At 40.0% G+C, this 25,155-nt stretch overlaps 1 protein-coding gene across 3 annotated transcripts in view; it reads left to right on the top strand.

The window, feature by feature from the left end:
- CADPS (calcium dependent secretion activator) overlaps window positions 1–25,155 on the top strand; it is a 494,204-nt gene that overhangs the window by 115,280 nt on the left and 353,769 nt on the right. For all 3 annotated transcript variants that reach the window (XM_009200417.4, XM_009200423.4, XM_009200406.4), the window contains exon 3: window positions 11,699–12,031. In XM_009200417.4, the coding sequence (XP_009198681.3) occupies window positions 11,699–12,031 (333 nt within the window). The remainder of the gene's footprint in view (window positions 1–11,698; window positions 12,032–25,155) is intronic.

The raw sequence follows: 25,155 nt of genomic DNA on the forward strand, positions 1-25,155 counted from the left end.
CTTGCGTATCTGGAGCTGGGACCACTGTCCAAAATGCAGTGCCGTTCTCTAGAGAAAATCTACAAAAGAGAGAACATGTTCTGAATATGTATTACGGGTAAATTGTCACCACTAGACCTCAGAAGTTTATCAGTAAAGTGGATTTGTATTTCTGCAAATATTTTTAAATTTTATAATTGTTCTTTCTTAGTGTGTATATTGGCTATTATTTGTACATGATTATGAAATGGACATGCCAAACCTTCATTGGCAATGCTTTCCTCATATACATATTTTCAAATATGATTATTTGGTCACTGAGTGACATTTTATTTTATATTAATCTATTTTAATGTGAACCAGGTAAATTCTCTCTGTGTTTGGAATCCATGCCCCAAATGTCTGATGTGTTGTAAAGGCTAGATGACAACCATTAGAGCCCAGCTCCTAAGCACTGAAAGGTTATGATATCCTGCTATATACAATTCACAGTAATAATGATAAACCTTAAGCTAAGTATAAGGAAAACCTAACAAAATCTGATTTTCCCCCAGGATTGTTTCACTGATTTCCTTCCTTCCTTCTTTCCTTTATTTATTAGATAGAAAATTATCTCAAAACAAAAATGTTGGTGTGCCTACTTTGCTGGTGCTCTAAGTACGTACTTAGTCTCCCCATCTGATTCAGCCCACAACAGATGCTTTCAATATGTTAATTGATTGAAGCCTCAGTAGAGGCAAAATCCTGATTTGGCAAAACTCTTCTTCCCACTTGCTAAAGCCCTTGACTCCTTCCTTCATGGAGAGAGTAAGACTGCAATTAGATCTTGTGAATTTATTTTGATTGGTTTGCTAATTAGCATTTAATAGTAAATAATCTTCGTGATGTTTCCTGGGACCAACCACAGACTCCTTTTACACACTATTTTCTTCATGAAATTTTTATTTGGATCTATTTTAGAAGTCAAATTTGTTTTTACAGTTGTCCAAATTTAAATCTTTAAAAATTTTACAAGTATCATTCATTATCACCAATGAGTGTCAAACTTGCTGCTTTATCTGATGTGGCACAATTTTTTGGTTGAATTTCATGCGGAGTAGAAATGAGATTTGGAATCACAGTGATATATGATAGTGAATAACTTGAATATATTTAACAAAGGTTTTGTTTAGAAACTGCCCGGGAATGAAATTAATTTTCCCTCTTTGTTCAAGTTCTGAAAGCCAGTGGGAGAGTAATGGCAGAAGCCTTGTCAGGCCAAGCAGACCCCTATCAATAGTTCTCCATATTTAGAGTCATTCACCAGAGTTTATAAATTTATAGATTGCAAATCTTAATTAGAAAGCTCATTTGACTAATGGCATAAATTAAAAGAAAGTGTCATTTCCATCTATTAATTAAATGTGAAAATTAATAGTCATCAACGTGCTAATGAGTCTCTGGAAATTACCATTACATCTGTAGTGATCCCAATGTTTTCCTCTATAGTGGCTAGTTTATTTGAAATAGTTTCTGTTTTTGTCTGGTAAGAATACAGGCATTGAGAAATGACTGAATATTTAATGTTAGCATTTGAGTAACATAAGAAAGGATGTGGGGTATTAATGATCTAACTGCTGTCTTCATTAGGAAATACTTTGCAGAGCCTTAGATTCACTTTTCCAGGGAAGTCTAATCCTCTGAAGTGAAGGTTCTCTATCAGGAGATCAGGGTAACACTTTACTTGGGAGCTGTCCAAGTTGATTACACCTTCCTTTCTCCTTTCCCCTTCATTCTTGGGCTACGGAGAAGCTGGTGTGTCTTCCTCTACCCAATTCTGGGTTCCAATTGCTTCTCTGTTGGCCCCCGTCTTAGTCAGGACTCTTTGGATTATAAGTGACTGATACCTAGGTCATACTGGATAACCCTAAAAAGACATTTATTTCCTCAAGTAACTTAAAAGTCCACAAGTAGGCCTGGATTCAGCCATGGCTGGATCCAGAGGCTCCAAAGTTACCAGCGGGATGGATATCTGCCCCATACCTCTCCACTGTGCTCATCCCTGTGTTGACTTCCTTCTTGGTCAGCTTCTCTCCATGTGGAAGACCTTAGCAACCCCAGGGCACATCCTACCAGTTCAGCAACTCTAGTAGCAAAGAGAACACCCCTATGGAGCTCCCTAGCAAAGACCTGGGGTGACTTAGTTGGACTGACATGGATCATTTGTCCCTTCTTAAATCAATCACAGCGGATGGGGGTGAAATGGACTTGGGGGATAAAGCTTAGGACAGCCACCATCTCTGGCACCTGAGTACAGTCTCAGCCCCAATGGAACCATTTTCAGGAAGAATGTAATGGTTTCTTAATAAAACATTAGGCTGCTTTTTACCAAAACGGGGGTAATATATGCTCAGCAGACAAAACCAACAGATATCCTCCTTCCAAATTCTCTCTCTTTCACATACACACACACTCCACCCTACAATGCCACAACTTCACATTCCAGGTTACCAACAGCAATGACATTAAAAAATAGTGTAACAGCAGTAATCTCAAAATGTTCTAGGATTTCTGTACTTTAAAAAGTCAGTTTTTGATATCGGTCTTGTTTTGCTAAGGCAGTATATTCATTACTTGGTATTCAAAGAGCATTAGTTCCAGGACTTCTCAAATACAAAATCCTCAGATGCTCAAGTCCCTGATATAAAATAGCATAGTGTTTACATATAACCTATGCACATCCTCCCATATACCTTTTTTTTTTTTTTTTTTTTTTGAGTCAGGGTTCCTTCTGTCACCCAGGCTGGAGTGCAGTCATATAATCACAGCTCACTGCAGCCTCAACCTCCTGGGCTAAAGTGATCCTCCCTCCTCAGCCTCCCATATAGTTGGACTACATGTGCATGCCACCATGCCAGACTAATTTGTGTATTTTTTGTAGAGAGAGGGTTTTGCTATGTTGCCCATGCTGGTCTTCACCTCCTGGGCTCAAGTAATTCTCCCACCTCAGCCTCCCAAGTAGTCAGGACTATAGGTGCATGCCATCATGCCAGACTAATTTTTGTATTTTTTTTGTAGAGAGAGGGTTTCGCTATGTTAACCAGGCTGGTTTTGAACTCCTGGGCTCAAGTAATCCACCTGCGTTGGCCTCCCAAAATGCTGGGATTACAGGCATGAGCCACCACACCTGGCCTTCTTCCTTATACATTAAATCATCTCTAGATAGCTCATAAAACCTAATACAATGTAAATGCTATGTAAATTATTGTCATACTATATTGGTTTTATTTGTATTCCTTTTTATTGTTATTTCTTATTTTTTATATTTTGGATCTGTAGTTGGTTGAATGCATGAACGTGGAATCTGCAGATACAGAGGGCCAGGTGCTGCAATGATCTCTCAGCATGCTACAGTAGTAAAGATCACCTTTTAATAAATGAAAAGAGAGAGGAGGTGCTATTCCTTTTCCATCTGTGCCCATCCAGCCCAGTCTGAGCAAAGCTAGTCAACATTAACAGCAAGTTGGTGGGGCCTGGGCCATGAGTGGGGATGGCAGAAAGGAGACCAAGGTCCCTATGGCTCTCAGGAGCACACAGGTTTATTTTTGTCCTTTCCTGATGGCCCTGATTGTCAGAGCGGATCAAGCAGGGCAGCAGATTAATCCATTAATCTCTTCAATTCTGGCTTTCAGGGCCAAGGGCTGGGGGCTGGGGTGGGTGCTCTGAGATCTGGCCCAGCAATTCTGTCTTACACCCCTGTTCCTGAGATACGGCATCAGAGAGCCATTTCTCTGTGTTCCCCACACCTTTTCTAACTATTTTTAAGACAAATGTCCAAAATATAAGCCCTCCCTCTCTCCCTCCCTCCCTCCTCACACTCACCTCCTCGTGCTCACCTCCTCACCTCCCTGCTTGATTTTAATTTCTTCACATGCTGGTCCTGGCATCAGAGAAAACAGGTGGATGAAAAAGTTTTACAAAACTCAGATTCTTCCTGGAAGTGAACATGGGGGTATTTGCAAGAAAGTGGGAGTGTCAAATGTGGCAGAAGACATAAAAATTCATTTCAGGACACTGCATCTGATGTCTGAACTTCAGCCAGTGAAGCTGCTATGATTGAGCTTTGGGGTGTGTGAGTGTTGTTTTGTTTGGTTGTTAGTTTTTTGTTTGTTTTGTTTTGTTTTTGTTTTTGTTTTTTAATAAATGCCAGTTCATTTTTGTCAAACTAGCTTTGAATGTTGCAACAGACCGAATTCTTTAGTTGCTAGCAACAGAAACCAACTGTGGTTAAATTCAGCCCTAATCATCATCATCATCCTAACAACATCAGAAGCAACAACAACAAAAACAATAGTTTGCTGTTGTTGCTGGTATTGTTGTTATCAGAAGAAACAGCTAAGCTTCAGAAAAGAAGGAAACCAGAGCAGTTTAACTTCAGGAAGCTAGACAGAAAGATATAACAGACACTTCATTGGGATAAATCTACTCCAGCCCAATCCATTCTCATGCCAACCCACTCAGAATGTGAACTCAAGAAGTAGCGGTCTTATTGACCAAGCTCAAATTCCAACCCATCACTTGGCTAAAGAAGGACAAAGTCCTACAATTGACAATTCCACTGCAACTATGTGCAACGGGAAAGGGGTTCTTGGAAGAAAGACTGAGGTACTATTATCAGAAGAGGAAGAACAGTTGGCAGGCAAAAACTGCAGGTTTCTTCTATGCAAGAAGACATTTTGTTTAGTTCTTATGGTTGAACGTTTTTATTTAAAAGGAGTATAAATCAGGTCACACTGGCTATTTTTCTAAAATGAAGCAATATATTTTCTAATAAGTAGAATGGCTACAACTACTCCACGGTACCTGAGATACCATGATAAACAGGTACATCCCTAGACAAAGTCACTACCCACTCTAAAGCGTTGATTCTTGTAGGGAAAGCCCAGCAAGGAGGAGGCAGGAGGCGGAAGGCAGAGTGATTAAAAGGATGAGTTTAGTGTCCAAGGCCAGGTGCAGTTCACATCTGTAATCCCGGTACTTTGTGAGGCTGAGGTGGGAGGATCACTTGGGGCCAGAGGTTGAAGGCTGCAGTGAGCTACACCACTGCACTCCAGCATGGGTGACAGAATGAGACCCTCTCTAAATAAATTAAAAATAAAAATTGTGCCCGATAGAGGTGGGTTGAGTTCTAGTCCTGTTACACACTGACTGTGGTACCTCAGCCAAGTCTGAGCCTTAGTTGCTTCATCTGTAATAGGGCCTTCCTTGCCTAATTGCTCTCAAGACTAAATATATATACCTGGACAGTTCCATTATTAATATATTGAGGTTAGAATATATTAATATATTAAGGTTAGAAACGAGCATAGTGGTATGGTGTCCTTATGCTGCATAGAAATAGAAGAAGATGGTTGAAAGTTGATAGAATCAATTCACTCCCTGGGCATGGAGGAAGGCAGGTGCAAGATGGAGCAGGGAAGAAGGATATAGAAAAGAGAAAGGAAATTACTTTTGCTCCTAACCTAGCACCACCTACCACAAGGTCATGGTCCTAGATCTGCTTCTGAAACTTTGCCCAGAATCCTTTATTTTTTGGTGAAGAATATTTTTAAGACTTGAAAATACATTTTATTTTAGAAATGAAAATGCACCTTGCCTCAAAGAAGGTAAAATTTGTATTTTTCCAAGTAGAAAAGGTGTGTTTCAAATGACCGTGAGAGTAAAACATGCCCACTATAAAAATAAAACAATGTAGAAAAATCTCTGCATTTCCATGGTTAAAAAATACTTACAATCCCATCATCCTAGATAACCACAATTAAACTTTGGTTTACATCTTTCCAGGTATTTTTAATGTATCTATGCTTGTCAAGATAACTATTTGGCTTGCATATTAAGGTGGGAAATTACCACAAACTATTAAGAACCCACGTCCTTTATTTAACACAGTTGTTTTCAATCTCCTTTCTACCTTTACAAAGGTCACACAAATGACATACTCTCATCAGTAAACTGTCTTATTTCCTATGGTATTCAAAATCCAGATCCATGCTCCTATCCTCCAATCCCACCTCACCCCTGCCATTGGAAGGCTCTGGTCCATGATAACCATATATCACAGACATCTTTGGATGCTAATGAAAAAATATGTATCTTTTTTCATGGCTGCATGATATTCCATTTAAAAATAACAGCTAACTTGTATTACATTTTGCCTGTAGTAGGCAACAGGCTAACCAACTTGCAGGCATTATATCACCGAATCAGGATTCAGGGCTCACCAAAATCCTACAAAGGAAGGTTTTTATAACCCCCATTTTAAAGGTGAGGAAATTAAAGCCCAGGGAGATTAAGTAACTTGCTCAGGTGGCAAAGCTAGCAAGCCACAGAGCCAGGATTTGAACCCAGGTGTTCTAATTCCGGGGCCCATCCTCCTAACCATGATGTCTACCCCTTTCATTATTTATGTGTCCATTTGTTAATAGCAATGAGGTTTGTGTTTCTTGTAAATATTATTTACTCTAACATCTAGGTGTTTTTCTTATTTATGTTGAAAAGATATGCTTTTTCAGAGCAGGAATGAATCTGCCCTGGCTTCTCAGCCTATCAGCAAGCAAATGGGAGCTAGGCCAACCTCATCTGTAATGTGAACAGTCACTAAGTACTGATGTGTTTGTGTGTTTCTAAAATGACCTTGAGGTTGTTTGGCTCTGGTGATGGAGGGAAGGACTGAAGGATGAGGTCGAGTTGCTGAATGGACTGTCCTTCACAATTCCATAGTTATTTGTTTATCTTCCATCTCTCATTATGACCTGTCTGGAAGCTGGCAGAAAAGCAGGGAGGATTTATGGATGTGCCCAAATAGAACTGGGCTTGGGGTTAAAGTCTCTTGTGGCAGCCACTAGAAAGCAAAAACAGAAACAAACACAGATACAAAATACAGACAGAGCTCCCAGCACAATTGAGTCTGAACAGTTGTTTTAGAGACACACAGGCACATCAGTATTTAGTGTTTGTATTCATTATAGGGTGAGGCTGGCCCAGGCCCCACTTCCTCTTTGACAGACTGAGAAGCCAAGACAGATAATGTGCCTGGAAAAATACTTTCCTGCTTCCACCTTCTCTCCTCATGGCTGTCTTACCTCCCTTGGGCAATTCATCTTCACTGTCTCCCCAATCTTTGGCCTCCTTCCTCCATGTTCTTGTCATTCCACTCATCTCTCCTCTTTCTAGGATCTGGCAGTTGTATCTTAACACAGGACAGATAGATCCCTCCACTTTTCAAAGTCTTCTCAGTTTGATCCTCATCAAAGAAGAAAGGCTGGATTCCTGTATTGTTTACCATGAAGGAGAGTGAGATTGGTGGAGGTTAGGTGACTTGTCTTCCACTGGTAATTCAGAAATATTACTGAGAAGCTACTACGTACAAAGGAAGGGGCTATGTGAAGCAGATGCTATGTCCAGGATTCAGGGTTCACTTGATATGGTTCAGCTGTGTCCCCACCCAAATCTCATCTTGAATTGTAGCTCCCATAATTCCCACGTGTCATGGAGGAGATGTGTCTCCCATGTGTCACCAGTGAGAGGTAACTGAATCATTGGAGCAGGTCTTTCCCATGCTGTTCTCTTGATAGTGAATAAGTCTGAAGAGATCTGATGGTTTTATAAAGGGGAGTTCCCATGCACATGCTCTCTTGCCTGCTGCCATGTCATGTAAGACGTACCTTTGCTTCTCCCTTGACTTCCACCATGATTGTGAGGCCTCCCCAGCCATGTGGAACTGTGAATCCATTAAATCTCTTTCCTTCACAAATTACCCAGTCTTGGATATGTCTTTATTAGCAACGTGAGAACAAACTAATACATCACTCAACCAGTTACACCAGCTGGGACCCAAGTGCCAACATCTTTATTTCTTACCCCTTGTTACCAGGTCCCATGGAAAATCTAGCTTAAGTCTCTTGTTTTAAGAGACCAATATACTGTGTGCTGGTTTCCACTTGACCTTCTCACCCCAATCCAGGCATAGTCTCACTCCATATTTTTCCAGCTAGAGGAGTCTGCTTTGCTCTTATAGTTCATTCACTCATTCCGCAAGTATTTACTGAGCACCAGCTACATGCCAGGCACTGTCTCAGGCACTAAGAAGTAATAGAAACAAACAATGACAACCCTGCCTCCTGGGAACTTATAGTCTAGCTGGAGATCAGATATTTACCAAACAGTCACAAAAACAGTGGCAGATGGCAGCTCTGGAAGGGCTTTGGGAAAAAAGAATCTGGGGCTGAAAGCTTATAACTGAGGCGCATTTCGGGTTTGTGGGATACTGCTGTGCATAGATGTAGAGGAGAGTATAGCTTCATTGGTGATTGAATGTTTTCATGTCACCCCTTGTGTTTATTAGCGCTGACAACAAAGGCTTAACCCCATAGTGTCCCCACTGCCATCACACTCACCTCTTCTCCTACAAGCACCTCTCAACTGGCCTCCTTGCCTATTTTCTTGGCTCCCTTCAGTCTGTTTTCCACATTAAAACCAAAGAATGTGAACTGGTTTGTGCTGTGTCCCAGCTTAAAACTTTCAATGGCTTTCCAGTGCCCTTAAAATGAAGACCAACAACCCTAATCCCCTCCTCCTCCTGAATACCTCCTCTTCCTCAATGCCTCCCTGGGCTCTCTGGCCCCTCCCTGCCCATCTCACATCTATCACCCCCAGCCCTCATTGCCACAACCACACTGACTCCTTATTTCCTCAGGCACTTGGGGTCTTCACATATATTTTTCCTTCTCTCTAAAATAACTTACAGTTCTCCATTCACCTATCCATCTTTCACACATCATCTCAAAGGTGTTTTCTTTCAGGAAGGCTTTCTTGACCACATATTAGAATAGATTCCTAGCTATAGGTTCCTGTGGACCCTTGTCTTGAGAGCACTTTTTCCAGATCATAATCATATTTGCATGGTATTATTAGGATTATGTCAGTTGGACTCCATGAGAGCTAAATCTGTGTCTTCCTCACCATTGTATTCCTGATACCTGGTCCAGTGTCTTCTACCTAGGGAGTAACCAAAGAAAGGATGAATGGCTTCATGGAGAAGTTTATAATCATTATAGTTAAAAGGATAGCCCCAAATCTTATAGTTCAACTCCTTTGTTGTATGGACAAAAAATTGGGGAATCAGGCCAGGCATGGTGGCTCACACCTGTAATCTCGGCACTTTGGGAAGCTGAGGCGGGTGGATCACTTGAGGTTGGGAGTTTGAGACCAGCCTGGCCTACATAGAGAAACCCCATCTCTACTACTAAAAGTAATAATAATAATGCAAAAATTAGCTGGGGATGGTGGCGGATGCCTGTAATCCCATCTACTTGGGAGGCTGAGGCAGAAGAATTGCTTGAACCCAGAAGGCGGATGTTGCTGTGTGTGAGCCAAGATCACACCACTGTACTTCAGCCTGGGCAACAAAGTGAGACTCTGTCTAAAAAAAAAAGAAAAAGAAAGAAAGAAATTAGAGAATCAGAGAGGGGAGATGATTTACTCAAGGTCACACAGCAAGTTAAAGGCAGAGCTGGCCTGAGATCATGATTTACAGCTTCTGCCACAATGTTCCATTGCCTCTCCAGAGACTTCCTCCACTAGCCTAAAAGTGCTGTTGTTTGAGATCCGTAATGTGTTGGTTAGATGGAGAAACTATCCCCATTAAGTGTTACAGGTTTTCAGGTGAATTATTTAGCTTATTAAGACTCATAAGGCCTGAGGATTCATTTGAAACTTTTTTGTCTATAATTAATTTTCAAATTAACTCTAAGGTCTCATCTGAGTACCAGTTCCCACTCACAGGGGGGCAGGCCATGGCCTCTACCCTGTGAGGCGAACCCTCAGCCCTCCTTTCTAAATTAGTTCATTAAAGTCAACAATAAACTGAAGCCTTTTTTAAAAAAACATTTCTCCACCCCAGAAAGGCTTTGCAATGAAGCATGAGGCAATGAGACGCCCCCAGGCAATGCTGTCTCATGGCCAACAAGTGCATTTCCTGAAATCTGACAGGGGAATGAACATTTGCTCTGCCTCTTGAAGGATATTTATGCACCTTCTGAAGTGTGACCAGGACACAGCTCAAACGTGTCAGATGCTTCCTCTCCGTGAATATGAAATGGCGGCTTCACTGCCTTGTATCACACCCCAGAACTGTGTAGCTCATGTAAGCTTCCGAATGGTGGGCAGTGGAGCGAAAGTAAGACATTCTTAATAGAAAGCTTGGTCCCAGGACTCAACCAGGCAGCACCAGCAGACCAACCAGGGATTTTCCACCAGGCGGAAGAGGTTTTCATCAAGCAGGAGAACTCTGCGGGAAGGAAGGTAACCACGGTGAAGTAAAAAGACTATCCATTGGTAGTTAGACAATTTGAGTTACCAAAAGAAAGTCCCTTCCCCTCTCTGAAGTCTTGGTTTTTCATCTACAAAATAAACTTAACATAATACCTATGTTCACCGTTAATTCACTTTTAAAGTGTCAACTGCTGAAGACATTCTAGGACCTGAAGACATTGCAAGGAACAAGGACACATTCCTTGCCCAAGTAGAGTTTACATTTAAGGAAGGAAGATAGATAATTAAATATATGTTTACCTGATACTTGTATACTTCCAATTAAAAGTGTCATTGAAGGGATAAAAGGAGATACAAATAGTGGTTAATGTTTAACGCTACGTGCCGGATATCATGCCAGGCATTTACATATAATAATAATAACAGCAACAAGTGTAATATGGGCCAGGCACTATTTTGTGTGTGTTTTACATGTTAACACATTTAATCCTCATTTAAAAATACGTACTGGCCTGGGCAACACAGCAAGACCCTGTTTCTACAAAAAGTTTTAAAAATTGTCAAGGCATACTGGCACACACTTATAGTCCCAGCTACTTGGAGGCTGAAGCAGGAAGGTGGCTTGAGCCCAGGAGTTTGAGGTTGCAGTGCATCATGATCACCACTGAAGTCTGACTTAGATAACAGAGCAAAGTCCTGCCTCTATTTAAAATAAAAAATTAAATGCTGGGTGCATTGATTCACGCCTGTAATCCCAGCACTTTTGGAGGCCAAGGTGGATGGGTTGCTTGAGCCCAGAAGTTTGAGACCAACCTGGGCAACATGGTGAAACCCTGACTCTACCAAAAATACAAAAATAAAATAAAAAAAAATTAGCCAGATGTGCTGGCATGCATCTGTAGTCCCAGCTAATCATAAGGCTGAGGCTGGAGGTCACTTGAGCCTGGGAGGTGGAGGTTGCAGTGAGCTGTGATCATGTCACTGTACTCCAGCCTAGGTGACAGAGCAAGACTCTCTCAAAAGAAAATTGAACATTAAATAAATACTATTATCCCCATTTTATAACTTGCCCAAAGTCACACAGCCACTAAGGGGCAAGACCTATGCAGCCTGGGCAGAGGTCTCTATGCTATGTGCTGCCTCTCATGATAGTATCATCTCATTTAACCCTTGCAATAACCTGGTAAGTACAATTGTTATTCTTATCTTACAGATGTGGACACAGAAGCAGAATGTGTAAGTAACTAGTCTGAGTTTGCACAGCCAGGAGGTGGTAGGGCAAGACGAGACCCACAGTGGTTCCTCCTGGGATGCACGTGAGGTGGGCTGGCCCAGTGTCCAGCCCCAGGAAACTGGTCCCTCTGTGGCCAACTCTCTTACTGTCTTTCCTGTCTCTGTTCTTGCTTAGGTGTTCCTGAAGAGCGACCGTGTGGCCCGCATGGTGCAGAGTGGAGGCTGTTCTGCCAACGACTCCCGGGAGGTCTTCAAGAAGCACATTGAGAAGAGGGTGCGCAGCCTGCCCGAGATTGACGGCCTCAGCAAGGAGACTGTGCTGAGCTCCTGGATGGCCAAATTTGATGCCATCTACCGTGGAGAAGAGGACCCCCGGAAGCAGCAGGCCCGGATGACAGCCAGCGCAGCCTCCGAGCTGATTCTGAGCAAGGAGCAACTCTATGAGATGTTCCAGAACATTCTTGGGATCAAGAAGTTCGAACATCAGCTCCTGTACAATGCCTGCCAGGTAAGGCGTTTCTCACCTGGGCCCAGAGCTGTGGGTAAGCAGAGCTGCATTCCAACTTCTATGAGATGCTTCTTGATTTTTTTTTTTAATGGATTAAAAGTTATTACTCTACTGGTAAAAAGTTGAATACAATTTAGGCTACATTATATTCATGCTTTTCTTCTTCTTAAAAAAAAAAAAAAATTCTGTGAGCTCCTAAAAGTCTCAGGGGCCCTAGGCACTGAGCTCATTGTGTCTAATGGGTAAGTTGGCCCTATGAGTAAGGTCTGGTTTCCATGTGTCAAAAGTGCTAAAAATCAATTTTTAAAAAAATATGGTTCTGCCTTTGGTGTTTGCCAGTGGAAGGGTTTGTGCTTCCTCAGGTGGGAAGACAACTGAACTTAGCACCTGCCTGTCAAGAGAAATTTTTTAAAATGGGAAATTTGCACAAGGCCTAATACCTATATATTAGTCACATCATGAATTTCTGAGTGGTTCTGATAGTGAGAGCTGAGGCTTTGCTTGGGTCCACCCCAAAATGGGCCTGTATTTCCTCTAGATAGAGGACCGGGAAAGCGAGGTATCTCGTATCTTGATATCCTACCTAACCTTAGCATTATATTCATTTATTCAATAAATATTTATTATGTGCCTATTTTGCAGTCTGGAATTCTTACTGGGTGTCTCTTAGGAGCAGTTTAAAAATGCACATTCCCAGCCCCTAGCCCTAGAGATTCTCATTCTGCAGCCCCAGAGCATGGCCCAGGAATCTGCATTTTAAACAAGGGCCTTCCTTCCTGGTAATTATGTTGCCCTTCGCCTTCAAAGAATTATCAGAGAGATTCATCTTTGCCTTGTTTGCTAATATTCCCAGTGTATAAAATCTTGACACATAGTGAATGCTCAGTAAATGTTTATCGAATTAATAAATGGATAATGGAAAATTATTTTAACTAGTAGGCAGGGTCTTATCAACTATGATATATCACCTAGAATTTTCTGGATGCTTTAGTAAGAGTCTGTTTAGCATTTCATAATACAACACATGCATCACATTCAAAGATATTGGTGGTATCTACTTTCATGTCATCCAACTTTAATTGAAAACATTGATTACAAATCTGGAGATGAAAGATTTCTGTGATGGGTCAAAAAGTATTTTGAAATTTCAAATATCAATATAAAATTACATTTAATCATTTTTATTTAAAATGTAACTACATCCCACCATGTAGCAGTTTTAGAATGGGATAAGCAGGTGGCGTCAGCCTCCACCACCACTATCACCTCCACCAGCATGTCCACCACAAGAAGGTGTCATAGCTTCCATATTGAAAAGTCATCCACCTGAATTATAAGCAAGATTCCGAATTACAGAGAGAGTCAAGTGTTCCTAAACCTTCTAGGTACAAAATTATTCTAGGGATTAATTTTTCTTCTTATTGCAACAGCTTATTATGCATATTTTCTGTGCTTGCCCAAACCTCAGCATCATTGGAATGAATCCATTGCTATGCCATTTCTTGTCTTATCTCAGTGGCAGGATCATATTTTACTCTTTTCTCCTAAAAAATGAATTAATCCAACTCATTTTACCCTCAACATCTTTTTTGTGAAATAGAAAAAAGTGCAATAATATTAAAGAATATTGTCTTCTCTCCCCAGAATAAAGATTGTACTCTTAAAATAAATTAATCCAACTCATTTTACCCTCAACATCTTTTTTGTGAAATAGAAAAAAGTACAATAATATTAAAGAATAATACCTTCTCTCCCCAGAATAAAGATTGTACTCTTAGCCAAAAAGAATTACAAGATAGGACAGGCACAGTGGCTCAGACCTGTAATCTCAGCACTTTGGGAGGCTAAGTGGATTACCTGAGGTCAGGAGTTCAAGATCAGCCTGGCCGACATGGTGAAACCCTGTCTCTACTAAAAATATAAAAATCAACCAGGCATGATAGTGGATGCCTGTAATCCCAGCTACTAGGGAGGCTGAGGCAGGAGAATTGCTTGAACCCGAGATCATGCCACTGCATTCCACCCTGGGCAACAGAGCGAGACTCTGTCTCCAACAAAAAAATTACAAGATAAAGGAAAGTACTTCTTCTTGGGACAGGGCTACTGTATTTTACTCTCTATTGTTTAGTATTTTACTCTCTATTCATATCTAAATCTGATTATTGTTTCAGGGTTTCATATCAATAGGAATTAGGGCAAAAGAAGATATGTAATTTACACATACAAAAATACACATGAATTCTAAATATATGGTTTTGATTTGTATGTCTTTAGTAATCTAAGTTTAAGGAGTGTATTGGCAAATGAAAGTATTTTAAAAGAAAGAAAACATTGGTCATGATAATATTTCACAACATGTAATACCCATTTCTATGACAATATAGAAATGGCTATTCTCCAAACTTACTGTGGCAATAAATTCTTAATGCAGCCTTTCTGTAATCTGTCAGTTTGCAGCAGAACACCTTTATAATGGGAAAACTTTTTGACCTAGGAGCTCCGCCTTTAGGAATTCATTACAAGTAGGTACTCAGAAGTGTGTGCAAGAGTGTGAAGTCCAAAGATGTTCATTGCAGCCTTTTATATGACAGCAAAAAAATGGAAACATGCTTAATTCCCAACAGTATAGGATTAATTAATTAGATTTTGATTTAACCATACAAGGGAATATTCATTATCCAATAGAACAGCAATAAAAGAATTATTAAAGAAGAAAGCTTGCCATGTGGGAAAATGTTCCTTAGATATTGCTAAGTAGAGAATCTGGCTGTGAAGCACAGTATGCAGACACAGTCCCATTTCTATGGGAAAAAAATGATGGAAAAAGGTACTGGACAGGCAAATAACAAAATGTTAACTGTGCTTATCTTTAAAGGATAGGATTATGGTTGATTTTTATGATTTTCATTTATACTTTTTTCTGACTCCAAATTTCTACCTTAAACACAGTTATTCTGTAAATGAAAACAAATACCAAAAGTCTCAACAAAGAAACCATCAGAACAATGAGATAGAAGAAAATTATCTTCTGAATTGTTTTCTAGACTTCTAGACATACCACCTTCATGATTTTTGCCATTTCTGAGTACTAACTACCTGGATGATTATTTAATATTTCTTATTAAACCAACTCCCAAATTCACCTTTTTTGGTTTTTGTTTTTTTGGGAGATGAAGAGTCTCACTCTGTCACCCAGGCTGGAGTGCAGTGGCACAAGCTCAGCTCACTGCAACCTCCACCTCCCAGGTTCAAGCGATTCTCATGCCTCAGCCTCCTGAATAGCTTGGATTACAGGCACGCACCACCATGCCTGGCTAATTTTTGTATTTTTAGTAGAGATGGGTTTTTCCATGTTGACCAGGCTGGTCTCGAACTCCTGACCTCAGGTGATCCACCCACCTTGGCCTCCCAAAGTGCTGGGATTACAGGCGTGAGCCACTGTGCCTGGCCCCAAGTTCACTTTTTAAACCTGTCATTATTTTAGGTAATGTACATAAAATCACAGCTTTGATGTATTCTTTTTACAAAAAATAATATGCATTAAAGTGAAACCTAACTATTAAAATAGAAACTTTTCATTGGCTGGCCCTCTTAGATCATCTCACACCACAGTGAGGCAGAAGGCATGGTGATAGTAGCCAGTGCCCTGATGCACTGAGGCTGGTGGGACAGAGCTCTCTGACTCCATCCCTGAAGATAGCCCCAGACTGAGCACAACAGCATTCATCTGAAGTCTGCATAGGCAGGCAGCAAAGCAGAGATTTAATTTACCTCCCTCCTCTTTCCTTGCTGGCAGGCTGTATGTAGACAGGCAGCAAAGATAGTGTACCTGTCATGCCTTACCATCAGGTGTCTGAAATTATAGATTTACTCACTTTCTCGCAGACTACACTCTCAGTTCTACCCAACTCATATCAACTCACAGGAGCAAGAATACAGAAATGATATTATATCACTTTCATTCTCACTCTGCTGAAATTGTTTCTTGTTTAATTTTTTATTTTCCGGACCTTCTTCTCCTTACCAAACAAAGCAATTTCTAAGTGCTTCCCAAACCCAAAATGTGCTTAATGTTTTCCTCTTATGCATATCATATCCTAGGGGAAGCTGTAATCGGATTTCTGCTGCTGCTTTGTGAAAGTTCCCATGCTCTCTCTTTATAAGGTTCTGCCAGTAACTGCCATTTTTTCTCAAATGAGAAATGACATTTATCAAAGGGTGATTATATCAGTTGCATATCAGTTGTCTGTTGTAACATGAACCATGTCTATCAAAACATAAGAGAAAAGCAAGAGAGTTTAACAAGTGTCTCTGAATTTGCACACGGAGTTTCTTAGCGTCTATTCTGTTTCTTTGAGAATTAGTGGATAAATCTCATAGAAGAAGTTCATACTCAACATAATATCCAAAGTAAAATGGCAAATTTTATTATGAATCAGTGTTGTTTTTATTTTTCATAGACCCTTGGGAAGGTGCAGTCAATTATGTAGCTATTTGAGTTGAATTCTAAAGGTAACTCAAAAAATGTAAGGTAGGCTGAGCACACAGCTCCATTCCAGCACTTTAGGACACCAAGGTGGGAGGGTTACACAAGTACAAGAGTCTGAGACCAGCCTAGGTTCCACCTCTACAAATAATTTAAAAACTAGCTGGGTGTGGTGGCATGTACCCGTAGTGCCAGCTACTTAGGAGGCTGAGGTGGGAGGATCACTTGAGCCTGGGAGGTCAGGGCTACAGTGAGCCATGATCTCACCACTGCACCCTAGCCTGGGTAACAGAGTGAGACCCTGTCTCAAAAAAAATTATTTTTATTTTATTTTTTTAAGATGGAGTCTCACTCTGTCACCCAGGCTGGAGTGCAGTGGCGCAATCTCGGCTCACTGCAAGCTCTGCTTCCCTGGTTCATGCCATTCTCCTATCTCAGCCTCCCGAGTAGCTGGGACTACAGGCGTCCACCACCACACCTGGCTAATTTTTTGTATTTTTAGCAGAGACGGGTTTTCACCGTGTTAGCCAGGATGGTCTCGAACTCCTGACCTCGTGATCTACCTGCCTCGGCCTCCCAAAGTGCTGGGATTACAGGCATGAGCCACCACGCCTGGCCAAAAAAAAATTTTTAAGTGAGATAATTTCAGAATAGGTTGTATTATCTGAGAAATGAAGCTAAGACAGACCTGCTTTCCATCTTCATGAAATGCAAAGCTGACAGCAATGATGATGATAATATGATATTTAAAAACATTTTCAAGATGCACCATCTCTCCCCTTTCCCTTTAGTGACCTTCAAATTTGGTGTAAATTTGATTCTCAGTGGTACCAGCTGTCTGCTACTTTCTACTCCTCTTTGTAAGTTTGTGAGTTATCCTTAACTACCTCGTTCAAAACTGTGTGGATATTTCCCCCTGAAAAATACCCCAGAGGTGCATTTTAGAAGGAATAGGGTCTACATCTTCATGTATTTTTAAATGCAAATAGACTTCTTAGTGAAGCAATCCAGCTAATTTTGAAGAGATGTGGTCAATATGAGCTAAGGATGTCAGTTGTATCTCGATGTTTCCATTCTGCTTTTTGAAATGACATTTCTAGTTTTTCTGTTACTGATCACACTCTTCCCTTCTAAACTAAGTGCAGCATGACTCCAACTTTCTCCTTGGCCATTACATGTGCCCAACTGGCAGCAGGGATAACATCCACACTCCAACTAATAGGATATGACAATAATCTCTTCATTTATTCTCTCTGAATTTCTAGAGGCTTTTCAGATAAGTCTGGAAGGAAGAAGAAAGAAATCAAGAAACTTGATTTCTCAATTTATAAACACCTTTGCATTTTCAATATTGGATTCTCTATCATTATTGAACTGCTAATTTTCTTAACATTTAATTTCCTTTCCTCCAAACCATCATCAGCATGGCCTTTGATGATGTGGTTATCTTATTACAGTACTATCTTCCTTGAACTTGATGAGCACTTGGCAGCTTTTCAGATAGTTTATTAGACTCTGAAGAGAAACCTCAATTATCAGGCTTTCAGCTGTGACCCAGATTGCTGGGTTGTATCCATACCTCATTACAGAGCCCTTAATCTCCATATAACTACATAGCTTTTTCCTGATCCAGAAGTTTCTGGTAGGTCTATTGACTGAACATTTGCTTTGGGGGCCAGACTCTATTTCTTCACCTCTTTTATTGATCCTAAAACAACAATATAGTTCTTTGCATGAATGGTCTTTTACTGAATACCTACAGAAGAACTATTTTAAAATCTGGAGATGGGAAGTGGTGATGGAAGGCTAATATTAAACCCTTTTATTTAGAAACATACTTTCGTCATTCATTCAACAGATTTTAGCATCTACTGTGCACTAGGCATCATGTGTTGTATGCTGAGGATAGAGCCTAAACTTTCTTACTTTGTCTTACAATGGCCCACGATGTGGCTCCTGACTAATTGTCCTCCTTGTTCACTACACATCTCTCAATGACTTTATAGTTGTCCTGCTTAGATTATTGTTTGTGTTGTCTTGGCCATGTAACGAATTGCCACAAATTTAGCAGCTTAAAAGAATGCCCATTTATTATCTCACAGTTTTTCTAGGTCAGAAGTCCAGGCATGACTTAGCCAGGTCCTCTATTAAGGGTCTCACAAAGCTGGAATTAAGGTGCTGGCCAGGCTGTGTTCTCATCTGGAGGCTCAACAGGAAAGGATCCACTTCTAGGCTCCTTCATGTTGTTGGCAAAACTCCTTTCCTTGCAGCTGTAGAATCTCCAGATTCAGCAACAGGGAGAGAGAGAGTCTCTGGTGCATCAAATTTTTTATTTCTAGATGCACTATTAAAAAGATCACCCGGCTGGGCACAGTGGCTCACATCTGAAATCCCAACACTTTGGGAAACTGTGGAGGGAGGATTGCTTGAGGCCAGAAGTTCGAGAACAGCCTGAGAAAATAGGGAGACTCTGTCTCTACAAAATTTTAAAAAATTAGGCAGGCATGGTGGCATGTACCTGTGGTCCCAGCCACTTGAGGGGCTGAGGTGGGAGAATCGCTTGAGACCAGGAGGTGAAGGCTGAAGTGAGCCATGATAACACCTACTACTGCACTCCAGCCTGGCTGACAGATCAAGACTCTATCTCAATCAATCAAGCAATCAATCAATTGTTTGATTAAGTCTGGCCCATGACATTAGTTTCCCTTTAGATTAATTTAGAGTCAACTGATTAAGAATTTTACATCTCTAAAATCTCTTCATTCTTGGCATATACTATTGATTAGAAGCATATCCTCTTGATAGAAGTTATATACTATTGATTAGGTTCCTCCCACACTCAAGGGTGGGACCGTAGTAGGGCAGAACTTACTGTGTGAGGCATCCAAACATTGTTTGCCACCTTGTCCCTCCCCCATCCCACAGGCTTTCATAAGGCTGGCTCCTTCAGGTATCATTTTAAATGTAACCTTTGTAGAGAAGTTTTCCCTTACCATTCTGCCTAAAATGGGCTCCTCAGTGTTTGCTCTTTTCCTTCCTGAAAAAATACCCTGCTTATATAGCACTTAATGCAATCTGAAATTGCTTTGCACACTTATTTTCTTTGTTATTGTCTATCTCTTCTTCTAGATTTCGTTATGAGGAAGAGTGATGTCTGTTGTGTTCACCACTGTACAGCCAACACTTAGCACAATGCCCAGCACAAAATAGATGCACAATTAAATATTGACTAAATCAGTAAATGCAGAGTCCAAGGCAGTTATGGCCTCAAGGGGCTTAAATGCCCACATTACACAAGGTGCACATTTGGTCATTTTTTTCTGGTTCAACAAAGTGCAGCAGTGTCACAGGTCTTCAGTATTCAGCTTGAATTTACCTGCCAGTACTCCTGTTTTATAATGTGGATATTACCTGAGGGACACAGTAATCTTTCAGGCATAAACTTTCCTTCTGACCACACTCAATCTGTCTCTTTCAAGACATGGTTGACCAAAGGAGGACAGAAATTAACCTTGTCTTTTCAAAGTCATACACTGCCCCTAAAAGTCATTAGATATTCAAGGGACTGCCAGTTTTAAATGACTTTGCTTGCCAGATGTACTTTAATTTCAGCAATCTTCCAATGTGAAAATAGATCAATACGTATATACTGGCCAGGTGTAGTGGCTCACATCTGTAATGCCAGCACTTTGGGAGCCTGAGGAGTATGGATCACTTGAGACTAGGAGTTCAAGACCAGGCTGAGCAACATGGCAAAATGCCATCTCTACAAAAAATAATACGAAATAATTTAGCTGGGCGTGGTGGCTCACACTTGGGAGGCTGGGATGGGAGAATTACTTGAGTCTGGGAAGCCGAAGCTGCAGTGAGCTGTAATTGTGCCACTGCACTCCAGCCTGGGTGACAGAGCAAGACCCTGTCTCACAAAAAAAAAAAAAAAAAAGAGAGAAAACAAAAAGATGCATATACTCAGTTACTAGCGACAAATTTAGAGGCATTAAAGATGTGGTTGGTACAGGGCCAGAGGGCAATATTTAATTTCCCAGAGCAACAATTTTCTGAAGGCCCCATCATGGTTTTTCTTACTTCTCTATCACTTGTTTCTAGAACACATGGTCAGATATTTCTATCTGATTGCACCTGCTGTTAGCAAGAAGCTAACAGCAATGGAAAGTAGAAATTGAGAGACAGTGAGTATCCTGCATCTAAGGAGCGGGGAATTGGGCATTTTCTATGCAGCCTTCAAAACTGCTATAGACATTTCAGCAATCTCTTTCCTTTGTTGCCAAAATGGATTCATAAGTATGCTCGTTTATTCAGTCTTTTCATATGCATTGAGCCACAAAATTGTAATCAGAGATGTAAAAGAGGTATACTTTCAGAAAAATACATAAAAAATAATATTTTCTGCTTTTTTCTACCTTTTGCCAAATGACAAAGTCTATAAGCCATCTAGCATAGCCTTGCAAATAGAGATATTTTGCTAGCCTTTGAACACGTTTCACTAGTCCAGATTCCCCATGCTAGTAATTTGAATTTTTCTTCTTCCAACATGCAGCCTTTTGGTTTCCTCAGCGATTCAGACCCAGAATTAGCAGAAGCTTGGGTAATGGAGTATGGTGTATTGATTAAATTTTGTTGTTAACCCTTTGTGTTTCAATCTTTTTTTTTTTTGACAATATGAATAAAATACATTAATTCCCTTTTCTTGGTGGCTAGTGAATGATTCTACATCATTCTTTTAGAGTGAACTCTTAGTGGAGGCTTCGTAATTTATGTTCTGACCTCCAGTTTGAACATCAATTTTACCTACCAAGTATTAAGCACTTACTATGTGCCAGACAGTAAGGCTAATACTTTATATGCATCATCATATTTAATCCTCATAACAAGTCTTTGAAGCAGACATTTGTACCTACATTTTAATAAACAAGCTAAATGGGGGTTGGGCAATTTTTTCCAAGGTCAAACAGTCAGTCAGCAACAAAGCTTGGATTTGAACTCAACATTTCAAGACTTCAAAGCAAGCTCCTAAGTAGTCATCTTTTCCATAGAGAAGATTTTGGAGATTAAGTAGAAAGTTTATTGATCCTGTCTAGACTCTAGGAAGGTGGTAGCTATGTGTGTATTTTGCTAAGTCTTTTATGAATCTCTTTTATTCGGTCTGCTCTTTTTTCCCCTAAAATTTGTTGGAAGAAAAGAAAGCTTAGTTGGAGACTCAATTCTGTATATTGGCTAAGAATTATTTTAATGGACACATCTATTCAATGGAGACTCCTTAGGTTTGTTTGCTTTGCTCATTTACGTTCTATCATAGCAATCCAAGTGTTTCCTGATTTAATTTTTAAAAACGTAGGTAACAAAGCCCTGCAGCCTTCAGAGGATGGTTGAAGGATAGGGAATGCTTGTTTTTCTTATCTTGTCATGCTTATGTGTGATCTGGCCAATTGAATGACCTGAAAAATGTAGCCATTTCATGTTGTTTCTTTCCTAGCTGGGCCAAATTTTTAAAAAGTTGTTCTTTGGAGGAAGAACATACAACATCACACATAAAATTCCAAATTGCAAAGCTTTTCAGTTAATAAGTAAACTAGGAGTTGGTAAATATTTTAGGCTTTGTGAATCCCCTGGTCTTTGTAACAACTACTTAATTCTCATTGTGGTGAAAGCAGCCACATATAATATGTAAGGTATATGGGCGTGGCTGTGTTCTAGTTAAACTTTATTTGCAAAAACAGGCAGCTGGCATATTTGACTCAAGGGCTGCAGTTTGTTAACCTCTAAATTAAATAATTATCACATCATAACAGCAATAATTATTTACTTTCAAAAAATTATTCCATGGACATTAGATCTTACCTTTTCCACCCAAAAGCACTCTTTTTCTCCACAACTTTTCCAACATCTGTTATTTTATTTTATTTATTTATTTATTTATTTATTTATTTATTTTTGAGATGGAGTCTCGCTCTGTCGCCCAGGTTGGAGTGCAGTGGTGCGATTTCTGCTCACTGCAAGTTCCGCACCTCCCGGGTTAAAGCCATTCTCCTGCCTCAGCCTCCCTAGAAGCTGGGACTACAGGCGCCCGCCACCACACAGGGCTGATTTTTTTGTATTTTCAGTAGAGACGGGGTTTCACCGTGTTCACCAGAATGGTCTCGATTTCCTGACCTCATGATCCGCCCACCTTGGCCTCCCAAAGTGCTGGGATTACCAGGCATGAGCCACCACGCCCGGCTCATCTGTTATTTTTTGACTTTTTAATAATAGCCATTCTGACTCGTGTGAGATGGTATCTCATTGTGGTTTTGATTTGCATTTCTGTAATGATCAGTGATGTTGAGCTTTTCTTCATATGATTGTTGGCTGCATGTATATCTTCTTTTGAGAAGTGTTCATGTCCTTTGCCTACTTTTTCATTGGGTTGTTTGTTTCTTATAAATTTGTTTAAGTTCCTCATAGATGCATGATATTAGAGCTTGTCAGATGCATAGTTTGCAAAAATTCTCCCCATTCTGTCGGTTGTCTGTTTACTCTGTTGATAGTTTATTTTTCTATGCAGAAGCTTTTTAGTTTAATTAGATCCCATTTGTCAGTTTTTGCTTTTGTTGCAATTGCTTTTGGTGTCTTCATCATGAAATCTTTGCCGTGCCTATGTCCTGAATGGTATTGCCTAGGTTGTCTTCCAGGGTTTTTATAGTTTTGAGTTTTATATTTAAGTCTTTAATCTGTCTTAATTTTTGTGTATGGTGTAAGGAAGGTGTCCAGTTTCAATCTTCTGCATATAGCTAGCCAGTTATCCCAGCACCATTTGTTGAATAGAGAATCCTTTCCCCATTGCTTCTTTTTGTCAGGTTTGTGGAAGATCAGATATTTGAAGGTGTAAAGTCTTATTTTGGGGTTCTCTATTCTGTTCTATTCGTCTTTGCATCTGTTTTTCTACAAATACCATGCTGTTTTGGTTACTGCAGCCCTGTAGTATAATTTGAAGTCAGGTAGAATGATGCCTCCAGCTTTGTTCTTTTTTTGGTAGGATTTCCTTGGCTATCCAGGCTCTTTTTGATTCCGTATGAATTTTTAAATTTTTTTTTTCTAGTTCTGTGAAAAATCTCAATGATAGTTTAATAGGAATTGCATTGAATCTATAAATTGCTTTTGGCAGTATGACCATTTTAACAGTATTGATTCTTTCTATCCATGAGCATTGGATGTTTTTCCATTTGTTTGTGTCATCTCTGATTTCTTTGAGCAGTGATTTGTGGTTCTCCTTGTAGAGATCTTTCACTCCCTAGTTAGCTGTATTCCTGGGTATTTTATTCTTTTTGTGGCAGTTGTGAATGGGAGTTCTTTCCTGATTTGGCTGTCACTTTCACTGTTGTTGTAAGAAATGCTAGTGATCTTTGCACATTAATTTTTGTATCCTGAGACTGCTGAAGTTGTTTATCAGCTTAAGAAACTTCTGGGCTGAGACTATGGGGGATTTATAGACATAGGATCATGTCATCTGCAAACAGGGATAGTTTGACTTCCTCTTTTCCTATTTGGATGCTCTTTTTTTCTTTCTCTTGCTTCATCGCCCTGACCAAGACTTCCGATACAGTGTTGAATAGAAGTGGTGAGAAAGGGCATCCTTGTCTTGTACCGGTTTTCAAGGGGAATGCTTCCAGCTTTTGCCTATTCAGTATGATGTTGGCTGTGGGTTTGTCATAGATGGCTCTTATTATTTTGAGGTATGTCCCTTCAATACCTAGTTTATTGAGAGTTGTTAACATGAATGGATGTTGGATTTTATTGGAAGCCTTTTCTGCATCTGTTGAGATAATCATGTGGTTTTTGCCTTGAATGCTGCTTATGTGATGAATCACATTTATTGATTTGTATATGTTGAACCAAACTTGCATCCCAGGTATAAGTCCTACTTGATCATGATGGATTAGCTTTTTGATGTGCTGCTGGACTCAGTTTGCCAGTATTTTGCTGAGGATTTTGCATGAATGTTCATCAAGAAAATTGGCCTGAAGTTTTCCTTTTTTGCTATGTCTCTGCTAGGTTTTGGTGTCAAGATGATGCTGGCCTTATAAAATCAGTTAGGCAGGAGTCCCTCCTCCTCAATTTTTTGGAATAGTTTCAGTAGGAATGGTACCAGCTCTTCCTTGTACAGCTGGGATACTACAATAGTACCTGTTTAATAAGGTGGTTCATGCTAGCTTTATTAGCTACCATTAATTAATCCAATTCTCACATCTTAAGAAAGTTCCTTTCTAATGAATAATGAAGTATAGGGTGGGCTGGTTCTCTGGAATCAGTTATTGAAATAATTAATCAAATTGTGCCAGGAAACAATCTGAAGAAGTGCCTTCAATAAGTATACAATGCAATTTGAAGGAATAAAATCCATCCACAATACATTCTAACTGTTAAAAGTCAATATGTAAAACAGTAGACAATTGTAATATATAGTGGCAGTGTAAATCCAGGTTTAGCTATTTATTATCTATGTGACCTTTAGCAAGTTAATTAACTTTTCTCCAAAGAGATATTACTAACTATCAGATAGAAATAAGGTATGTAAGGAACCCGTCACACGATAGGAACTTGGTAAATGATAGCCTGGGTTGGTGATGGTAGTTAGTGGCAT

Source organism: Papio anubis, chromosome 2, assembly GCF_008728515.1.
Source record: "Papio anubis isolate 15944 chromosome 2, Panubis1.0, whole genome shotgun sequence".
Lineage (NCBI taxonomy): Eukaryota > Metazoa > Chordata > Mammalia > Primates > Cercopithecidae > Papio > Papio anubis.